This window comes from Gavialis gangeticus, unplaced genomic scaffold, assembly GCF_001723915.1.
Source record: "Gavialis gangeticus isolate Ggan-Ray unplaced genomic scaffold, GavGan_comp1, whole genome shotgun sequence".
Lineage (NCBI taxonomy): Eukaryota > Metazoa > Chordata > Crocodylia > Gavialidae > Gavialis > Gavialis gangeticus.
In genome coordinates this window covers 14,566,536-14,577,531 of record NW_017729019.1, presented here as the reverse complement: position 1 = coordinate 14,577,531, position 10,996 = coordinate 14,566,536, and the positions used below count along the sequence as shown (strand labels likewise).

The 10,996-nt window shown below is 42.5% G+C and overlaps 1 protein-coding gene across 1 annotated transcript in view; it reads right to left on the bottom strand.

The window, feature by feature from the left end:
* Nucleotides 1-10,996, bottom strand: part of CUNH6orf106 (chromosome unknown C6orf106 homolog) — a 57,891-nt gene that overhangs the window by 20,569 nt on the left and 26,326 nt on the right. Inside the window, exons 3-4 of the mRNA XM_019514167.1 lie at nt 8,000-8,197; nt 1,720-2,048 (exon numbers count right to left, since the gene is read on the bottom strand). Of these exons, the coding sequence (XP_019369712.1) occupies nt 1,720-2,048; nt 8,000-8,197 (527 nt within the window). The remainder of the gene's footprint in view (nt 1-1,719; nt 2,049-7,999; nt 8,198-10,996) is intronic.

Sequence of the window (10,996 nt, the reverse complement as noted above, 5' to 3'; positions counted from 1 at the left end):
AAAACCCAACCCTTTTTTTTTTTTTTTTTTTTGCATCAACCACTTTGCAGCTGGAAGACTTAGAAATTATCCATTCACTCGACTAGAGATGCAAGTCAGGTAGACACAATCAAATCCAGCACCTGCAGTGTCCAGGCACTAAATCCCCAAGCTTAGCCAAAAGCTTGTCCTTAAGACTGGGATAACCATGTGTAATGTGACCTAAATTAGGACTGGATGCACTTTAACTGTGAAATGCTGACATATGCATCCAGCATCTGACCTAAATAAGGAAACAGACCTTACCTGATTTTCATCTTAGTTCTTTTCATGTGATTGAAGCGCTTCTGAAAGGGCATCCAGTTACACAATCCTGGATGCCCTCTAGACAGGGCATATAACAGAGACAATAGCAGTGTAGTTTTCCCCACAGTATGCCACCAATGTTCCTCAGCTTTGTTATGGGGAATCATTTTGAGCTCTGCTTATTGCCCTGACTATGGGTAGTACACTGGTTCTTGGCTTTTTCTGTGCAGACAGAGCAGTGGTTTGTGAGGAGACCACTGTCCACTGAGACCCACCAAGCAATCATCATACGGTAACAGTTTTCAGTAACTATTAATCTGGGCTAGCTTTGCACTGGCAGGTTAAAGGTTTTCCGTGTCACTACACATTCCCTCAAACACCCAGTTCCACCTTTTAAGGGTCAAGGAACATCTTATCTTGAAGCAGGACCCAGTAAGTTTCATACCATTGGTTTCAAGTGTATAACATGAAGAGGGCGATTGATGGGTTTTTTTGAACCAGTTGCATCCTACTTGCTTGCTGTAAGAAAGAAAGAGTCAGAAAAAAGAAGTGTGACCTCAGTACAAAGCAGTGTACTTAAGAATGGATTTGTGTGTATATCATCATAGGCAGTTTATCCAGTTAGTTCACCTACAGCACTGCGGTTCCTAATATTAGGGCTTTATTAAATCATTCAGCAACCGAGTGTTATTGTCCTACATAGCCTGCTTAAAGTACAATAGGCATGTTTAAAGGATTTTAAAATCAACTAGTTTTGACACAGGACAGTACACACCTTGGCATGCTTCTGGTATTAACAAGATTCTGAAGTGTAAATAATAATCCTGCGATTCATTTTTCACACACAAGCAGCTATAAAGAGTCAAAATATTACTCAGACTTATTAGCATCCATCAAGCAAACTTCTTAGGGCAATTAAAAGTAATGGCAATTTAAAAATCAACTACAATTCATAACAAGTGCAGAGAAACAGGAACAATCCTATAACTGACTATTCCTGAAACATGGCTCCGGGGACTCAAATGTTGAGCTGGGTATTTTTCTCCCTCTTCTGTTACAATGAAGAAATAATCTGGATGAAGCCTAGGATTTTATCATCATCTACAGTAGTCAGGAGCACTGTTGGAGAGAGACTGACTTCTGTGCACTGAGTGGCTGGCACGGTCTCCAACCACTGTTAGTTAAAGCACCCAGACACGATATAGTTAACTTTGAGAAGGACTTTAAAAGAAGGTGGTCTGGTAGAGTCTATTGGCTGCAAAGGGATTTTAATAACGTGAGGAGCTGGCAGAGTTATACAGTCTTAAATCAGAACCTTCTTTAGCAAGTCTGGCGGAGGCAGAAGGGAGGGCTTCGCAGTTTGCAACGAAGGACTATCACAGTACACACTATGGCCATCACCTACCCATTCTCCTGTTCTCCCAGGGCACCTACCTTACTGTACGTCACTACTGACAAGTTGTTCGAGTGACTGCTGGGGGAGAGATTTACAGAGTTTTGTGACAGTCCGTTCTGATCTTGTTCGATTTGGTCAGGAGCAGGCCCCCACGTGTTTTTGCCGATTGTGCCTAACTCGGAACCCCCAGGGTCTTTTAGGTTGTTGTCATCTGGTTGCCTGTTCTTCTGTGGTGAGGCGAACGGGTTAAAGTTTCCTTCTACCTTGCGATGCGGTTGTGTGTTGAACTCTGTTTCGAAGGATGACAGCTGCTGCGTTACTCCTAGAAGTCCTCCAACTTCCACACTGAGGATCACCCAGATGACATCTGGAAAAAGTGAAGGACACTTTGGTCAGCACTAGATACAATTTACAGGGAACAGAGATTCTTCTTCTGCTACTTGTACCATAAAATTCTGCCCTTGCACAGCACCTTTCAGCCTGGGGAGTGGCCAACCTGCAATGTGAGTGCCGCAAGTGGCCCAGACAACCTCTGCATAGCACACAGCAGATCAAGGAGGAGATAGGCTGCACAGCAGGAGATAGGGCAGGAAGTATTAAAGGCAGAGCAGAGCAGAAGGGGACTGAAGTGGCACTCCGGGACAGAGCAGGGCCAACCTTTCTGGCAGACGTGCTGTAGTTTCAGTCAATCATTTTAAAGGCTTAACTGTTATCTATAAAGCACTAACACCTCTAAGGCAGCAGCAAGTACTCTTCTTACCAAACTCCTCAGCATGGCTGCCTAGCACTAAACAAACAACAGATCCCAGGAAGACATATTTCAGCTGGGTCCATACAAATCTGAAACAATAAGGGAGCATAAATGACTTGCCTAAGACCACGTAGGACTGCCAAGGGAAAGGTGCAAACAAAACCCAAGGGGCTCTACTCCCAGTCCTCTGCTCTTATGCACCAAACCATACCAGGGTCTGTTATACGAGTCATAACTTACTACTCGATAGTTCAGCGTAGCTGTGTCTATAATAATGCATTTCACCAATTTCTATTTCCAGCTCTAAATATTGGCAATAGGCTGACAAACTACCTTTGGCGCCTCACCACATTTTCTCCTATTTCATGCAACATTATGGTGAAAACTGAAATAAAATGTTAGGAAACTCTTAGTGGTCCAGTATAGAATGAAACTGTCCCCTGCACAAAGATGCTATTAGGCATTACTATAAAACTTCCGTTTATACCACTATACATACAGAATACCTGGTTTCTATAAATTAGCTTTCTGACTTGTACATCTACATTCTCAGTGTTGTAGTAGGAGCTTTTTGCATTAAAGCTTCCTTGCTTGTCTTCTTTTAGAAGACAAAGCAGCTACCTTATGGCATCTCAAAAAGACCGATGAATGAACCTAGCATGATACATGTAGTTCAGCACCTGGCTTTCCTTCAGCTACTTGATCACAGCGCGCGAGTGAGCTCAAGCCACGGTTCTCAACCTTTTTTGTACCGGGACCCATTTGTAAACATTGATGGCCAATCCCATTTAATAATTTAAGTAGAAAACAGCCCCCTGGCCCTTCCAGTGCCCCCCACCCGCAACCCCTCCAGTGTGTGGGGTTGGGGGTGGGTACATGGGGCATAAGGGGCCCCCAAGCAGCCCCCTGCAGGCTAGAACTCTGTCAACCTGCAAGGGAAAAGCCACGGCTTCCCTATATTTGTCTCCTTTAAAGATGAATCCATTTTTAAAAGTTTGCTCACTACCCTTTCATACAGTCTTGCGACCCACTTTTGGACCATCACCCGTGGGTTGAGAAACACTGAGCTAGAGGAAGACGACAGCAGGCTTCTTTGCAATTCGGTTTGGTCATTATTGCTACTTTTTACATTCAATCATATAGTTGGCAGGGTTTTAGCTGTGCTTAATTTACAAAACAATTAAAAAGTGGGATTCACATATAGCACCTTGCCTTCCAATTTCCTAATTAGCCGTCTTAGTTGCGCATAACAAATGTATGGCTGATTAAACACCCAAATACCCAGCTGATGTTCAAATCCCTCTAAGAAACAACAGTAAGGACTCCAAAAAGGCAGAGCCAATTAGACTAAACCCAGCCCAGTCCCATAATGCAATGACATTTACAGAAGACTCTTTTTGGCTCAGTAACAGTCAGCAGCATTCAGCAAGGGGGCTTGGCAAGCGGGGAGGCAGTGCCATCTGCTGTTATAGTACAGCAACTAACTCTTCACCTTCTACCTGAGGACATCAATAGCATTAAGCGTGGCAACTCAGCAAGTCTTCCATGTTGGTTGTAGCCGTGTAGGTCTAAGGACAAAGGCAGACCAGGTTCTTTGGGAAGATGCTCTCTCTTTCACTAGGATCAACTAAAATAGTTGGAAAAATTCTTCTTTGCAAGTTTTTGAGTACAAACACTCTTCCTCTGCCTGAAGAAGCGGTGTTTGTACCCAAAAGCTTGCAAAGAAAAAAATTTTCCAACTATTTTAGTTGGTCTGAAAAAAAGAGATCAGGTTTACCCAAAGAACCTTGTCGGCAACTCAGCAAAGGCCAGAGAGATTTCTACATGTTATTAGTGTGTCCTCCCCTGTTTAAAAGGGAACTGCTACATTTGGGTGTCTAAACAGCTTCTGATTATTCCCAGTCAAAAACCTGCTCAGACTGAAAAATGCTATAAGTATTTGAAAAGAATCACTTGCTTTACCTTACCTGCCAAGCCCAGAGAGTTTAGCCATTTGACCTGAAACAACTGACGAAATTGTTACTCCCTAGCACAGCTGCTCCTTCCCCGTCCTGCTGTAATTTCGCTGGTGCTTGCATTGAATCTTGAAATCAGAGCCCAAAAGGTCAGGGAAGGAGGAAGCACTTTTTTCCCCTGCTAGCATTTGTTTTAAGGTGAGTAATTTCTGTAATTCTTCACATTGTTATGCTGCCCTTCAGAAGTTTCAAAGGGGGACAAAAGCCATGTCTCTGCTTCTCCAAATATCAATGGAGAAGCTACATTTCATACATTATACACAGAAGCCGGGGCACTAATTTGTTTGGTTTCTTTTAAGTATCAGTGATATTTTCTCTAAGTGTGCCAAACAGCCAGGCCTTCACAAAATTCGCCACAGACTTGATCTCCATCATACAGGAATTACTGGATGATGATCTGTCCTGTGCTGTTTTGCAATAGGACCAACTAGTATGCCTCACCCCTTTGGGCCTATTAATTTTAAACAAGAAGCATGCATTACCTAACTGGCTCAAGGTTCACCTATGGAAAAAAATATAATACGTCTTGAACATCCTGCTGCAATAGTATAAGGCAAGGGAGTTCCTCCTAAAGAGCTGAAGAGGATGTGAAAGATTTTGTCACTAACTAAGTTCCAAGGAACTTACAACTAAACATTAATCCTGAGGTTTATTATTTCCAGAGAAGTAAAATCTTGACCTTTTCTGAAACACTCCTATGGGAAAGGGGATACGACTCATGAACTTTTAAATCACCTCAGCTTACGTCATTTCCCCTAGTACAGGAGACACAAGGCAGCATTTACTAGGGCTGTGCAAAACAGGCCCTATACGATTTAGATTCGGCCTGAATCTGGGACAGTGGTTGGATTAGTTGATTGAACTTCTGGTCCACTTCCGGGTCTGCCAGGGAGTGCACTGGGGGGCCCCACCATGCTCCCCCAACTCAGCGATTGTGTAAAAAGAGATTAAATTATCCAAACTAGATTTGAAAATGTTGGTGTTCAGTGGCTTGGTGTCACATGAATTCTGGGACAGACCACTTTAGACCAGCAAGAGCTAGGGAGCTTGTAAAACAGCACATTTTGTTCTGGGAATGAAGACAAGCATGTCATGTTATTGTAAATGCATGCCTCTAGTCTACCTATGGGGATGTTTCACCATCTTGTACCATCTATACTTTTCCCAGAGCCTGATGAAAGGACTTTGATCCTGAAAGCTTGCAAAAAAGGTCAATTTTCTTGCAATTTCCAAGTTGGTCTAACAAAGGGTATCATTTTGGAACCAAGAGTTCTAGGATTTTGTATACCTCCAGTTAATACTCAAGTAGCTCCAAATGACTCGAGGAAGCCAGTTTGAGTCTTTGCCAGGCTCTGACAGGAGGATTCCTTTAATAATGGAGTAGGGAATACTATAGCACGGCAATTGTACTCCCTCGATGCATAAAACCCTGACAGGTAGTCACCACAAGCTACTCCACCCATTTCTAGAAGGACACCCCTAGTGAAAATAGCCAGCACCAAGTCTAAAGGGGAAGAGATTAGGTGAGTGGGGACCCGAATATTACCATCTATTAGAAGTCACCTGAAAGGAAGCTTCCTTTCCATGCCCTGGACTCGGAAATGACAAGAGGATGATTTTACAAATAAAATTACTCCCACATTCCAAGCAGTAGCAATTTTATGACCAACTACACTTGTAGTTATGCAAGTTGTGAATAATCAAATCTCATGCTTCAGGGAGTCAGCTGATCATACCAAGAGATCAGGAAGAAATTCCACATCTCCAAAGTATACAGCAATAAACCGATTATCCATTATGAGGGTGTCGTCTTTCCTCAGGACTAATACTCTGCTTCAAAAGATATATCATTTGGTACAGCAAAACCTATGGTTTGAACTCAGGAACAAAAATACCAGACAGAGCAATAGAAGGGTTAAGCAAATTTAAAATCCTTTTGAACACTTCACTTCCAAATGAGTCTTAAAAATAAGAGTTGTGCACCCTTATACAGCCCTGTGACAAAGGCAACTGCAAGTTAAGCAGGCCTGCTGAACTGAAACCAAAATAGAGAAAGTTATAAAACTCATCCCTGCAATGAGAGCATATCCTTTTCCAAAATATTTTTGAAAAGGCTTGTATCTGCTAACATCTCTGTTCAAGAAGCATGGAGTTATGTGCATGAATAATTATTTTATCCCCTGGTGGTAATATTTCTCATTTGACCTCGATGTTGTCAGGGCACTCCAACTGCCAAAAAACCATGAAAGTCTTGTTAACAATATTTTCACTAGCCATTAATGCCAATAAAGGTTAGCTTCAAGTCTCCAAGGAATGAAATGTCCTGTAAACGATGCTAGTGGGTTATTTATTATTTAAATTCGGGTAGTGCTAAAATATCCCAGGGGCTTTCTAAATACTATGTCATATACTTTTCCAAAACTAGGTACATGAAGTTAGGGCTCATCTACATTGAATTTTTACCGGGGTGACAAGTAGGGGTTGCATGCGCACCCCCTGAGCATGGTTGTGCATCCCCTACTAAAAGGCACCACTGGCGGCATCTGCGGGTGGTCACCAACAGTACTGGCAGTGTCTGTGTGGGAGCTCCCGCTTACTACCACCGCTGTGCCCCCCCCCCCAGCCATTGGGGGCACATACCTTTCATGATTTTTACCATTATGACTAACTACGATTTGGCTGGGATTTCACCCAGGGCTTGTACATTGATATCAGTGATTTGTACTGTAAAATAGTTTCCTTCCATGACGTGAAATTCTGTAACATAGAAGCACTTTTATAACAATAACATGGTGTGCACAGTATAGGGCTTGTATTTGCTTTAAATAAGCCATTATCAGGAAAGCAGTACACAACTTTCTAGCTTAGACAAGCCAAATTAGGCTCCAAAGTCCATATCTGGGTACTTAAAATAGGTAGCCTGTTTTTTCAATAGTACTCAGTACCAATCAGCTTTAAGTTTGAAAAGAAAACAACAAGGACTTTTACTAGACTGTAAGTCTCTCTCTCAGTGAAACTAGCAGAAGGTTCTTTGCTCCAATCTTTTAGAAATGCACTGGACAAAGCCCTGAACTGAAAAAAAAAAAATTAGACAATAACCCTGAGCTAACCTCAAAGGAACGCACATAACAGATAGAAAAGATGCATCTAGTCACTCAGAAGCGGCAGGGCTGCGTCATCCTACTGTTCTACTTCTCATAGGAGCTAGTCGATACAAATTTTACATGCTTCAGAAAGAACGGGATGGTCACTGGCTGACTGGGACGGTTTTGAAGTCAGCACCTACAGAACACAAACCAAGGGCCTCCACAATCAAACGGCCATTGCTCTTCACACACTGCCAGAGGGTAGCATTGTTCTGACAGCCGCTGCAATAAAGCACACAGGAATAAAATGTACTATCCCATCTGATCATCATTTGGATATCAGAAAAGCACCAGGGATGCAAGCAAATATCTAAACAGCAGCGATAAAATAAGGAAGACTCCTACCTTGCATATTGTAGGAACATTACAAATAAGAGCCTGAACAGCAAGGAAAGGGATCACTTACCTCCATAATAGAGTCCTGTGGCGGTGCACATGCGCCACTGTCCCTGATACATTCCGGCTGCACTGGGGCTGCACATCTGAACGCTGACATCTGCAATCTCCTGGGGCTCTAGCGACCTGACCATCACCATGTTTACGTGGCCAAACTGGTCTCCCCCGACGTACTTTAGACAAACCCCTGGTGGCCATGCTTCCGTCCCTGGGTTTGAGCAGAAGATGGTGTTATGTGTGAGCGACAAAATAATTAAAGAAGCCTTGCATTATTTGCTTTGGAAGGACGATCAACTACAGACAAACAACGTTGTGCTGCCCTGCGAACAGTCAAGGAGACACCAAGCTGTGGAAGGCTATGGACAGAGGTAACTTTAACTTTGCAAAACAAAGGACCATGCATAGGCTATTATAACATAGGCTGTTACCACTGCCTATTTCTGGAGTGGTACAAACTAACTAAACCACTTTGAATTTAACCCCATCTCACTGCAACAGTTTTGCTAGACTTGTATTCCCACAGGCAGGCACATGTAACAGTTATCACAACAGTTGATATGGGAATCATTTGACCCCAGTACAATTGTTACATCTGTCTATATTCTAACAGACACCGGCTGAGTTGGGGTCCCACACAAACAGCCAGGGGTGACAGGAGAGGAGGAAGAGACCAGGTTTTCATTCAAAATATCACTGTTGCATCACGTGGCCAACTGAAAGGAAAAACGCACAGAACAATAAATCCTTTAAAAGCAGGAAACACAGTTGTAGTTTAACAGAGGCAAACAGCCCTCGATATATTAGCCGGGCACCCGTGATACCATTCTTGTCCATTTTAGCTACGTTGAAGACAAGCTGCACTCATCTGGCCTAGTTTTTCCCCTCTACCTCTTCTCAGAACTTCAACGATGTTATTAATAGGAAACATTTTCCTCCTGGGAGTCTTGCTCCTTTCTCTGTTTGTTGGCAGCTTCAGGGGGAGCCAACAGTTTTGTACTCCCCATTTATCAACCCGAGAGTAATTTTCTGCATTGTTGTGTTTCTCCTTTCTGCTTCAAATTGCCTTCCCAGCTTTGTACATGTGTGGACTGAACTCCGAACACAATCTTGCAGAGATCCAAGTTTAGCCTGCAGTACCAGGGACTGACACTGCAGCATGAAGAGATGGAATAGAGTGTTCCTGGGGACAGCTGCAGCAGGGAAAACAGCAGCTTCAGGAAGGAGTCAGAGACAAATGTGAGCAGACAAAGGGGGGGGAAAAAGTGTTTCTGAAACATCTGGCAGAGTTTGAAAGTGTCTTCAGAAAAGGTTTCTGGGGCGCCACTGCCCTTCAAACCTTTTCTGATGATGTAATATGAACCAGACCAATTAAATTTGGTTTCTCGGCTGTTGGTAATGCATTCGCTATGGTTGAAAATGACAGAAGCAGGTTAGGGAAATCTGTGGCTGCAGAGGACCATGGACTTATCTGTCAGCCTATTCTGAGACAGTAACAGTAGATTCCTGTAGTGGCCCAAGGGCACCTTGACGGAGTGACACTGATAGCTGATCTACCAAAATAATCAGTTCTCTGGAGATGCTGCAGTAAGGACACAGCCAAAGTACCTGGTCCTGTAGGCAAGTCCCCATTATTAGTGGGTTTGCAACACAGACTGAAAATCTTAAACGGAGGAAGCATCAGTGTGGGATATATGGAACGGGAGCAAGGCAGCGCTTCCTGGATTTTCTACAGTTAGAAAATAGCATATGGGGGCTGGGGAGGGACTAGAAAGTGAGGCTCCAGGCAGTTTAGCTGGTCTTGCAATGTGGATTATGGGAGGCAGTGAAAAAACTTGTCTGAAAGGGTTAGCAGCCCAGCAGCGTAGTTTGGCTTAAATAATTTATGTGGGGGTTTTTCTCAGTTTTAAAACCTTTAAATTTGCTAGACGTCTACAGTGCTGCAGCTAAGCACCACAGAATGACATAATCATTGTTTCATTTTTATTTCAGTACATGCATCTCTTAGGAAGATGATAAATCGTAATAATCATGCTGTGGAGTTAGTCGCAGCTGGGCACACAGTGGGAAAAGGAAATAAGCTGGTTGAAGTCCACTGCTTTTTAGGAAATAGTGTTATTATACAACCTGGTCTTTTAGTACACAAGGAAATGACAACGTTGAAAGACCAGGTATTAACCTATACTAAGCAAAAGGGCTGAAACCACCTGACTCGTAAATAGTAGTGCACATATACATTATGAATGACGTCTTCTGTAGAGTTCTAACAAATGACAACACAGTAGTTAAGTTGGGTTGCAACTAAAATGAGTTTTAACACTGTGGTCTGACCTTCCTGTCTGGAGCCAAACTTTGTTGCAACTAAATTAAAAAAAAAAAAAAAAAAAAAAAAGACAGGCTTTAGCCCAGGTTGAAGCCAAAACAAAGCATAGTTTTGAAAGGAACCCACAAAAGCCATGGAAGTCTAAGCTCAAGCTTTCATCCCTCTACCCACATCTCTGACCAGACCAAAGGATTCTGAAGGGAAACAAATTCTAAAGAATATTTTATTCATCTAGCTTAAAATAGGTATCCTTTTGAAAGTGTTTGGACTTTCTCTTTTATGAAGGTCCAGTAATTTGGGGGAAGGAAAAATATTCAAGAGGATGTGGGTGTAGAAATGGGGTTTATCAATCATAACGGTCCATAAGTTTGCCAATTATGTTTGCATATTACCATAATTATACTACATAAAAAAATCTCTTTCCACTTTGCATCAACCACACAGGCAAGTTCAATGTGATACCTGAAACAGACGCTGAGCATAATATTACCTCTAACTGATAAAATGTCCATTTTCACGGTTTCTTATATCAAACGTTCAAATGATTCAGTTCAAATACTGATCTTTTTTTAATCTGGTTTTATGCTTAGCATATTGCTGTACACTGCCCAAGCACTGCAGTCATTTATAAACAGGATTAACATAGCTGTAGTTTACTCATGGAGATTACAGGACACGTATGAATCC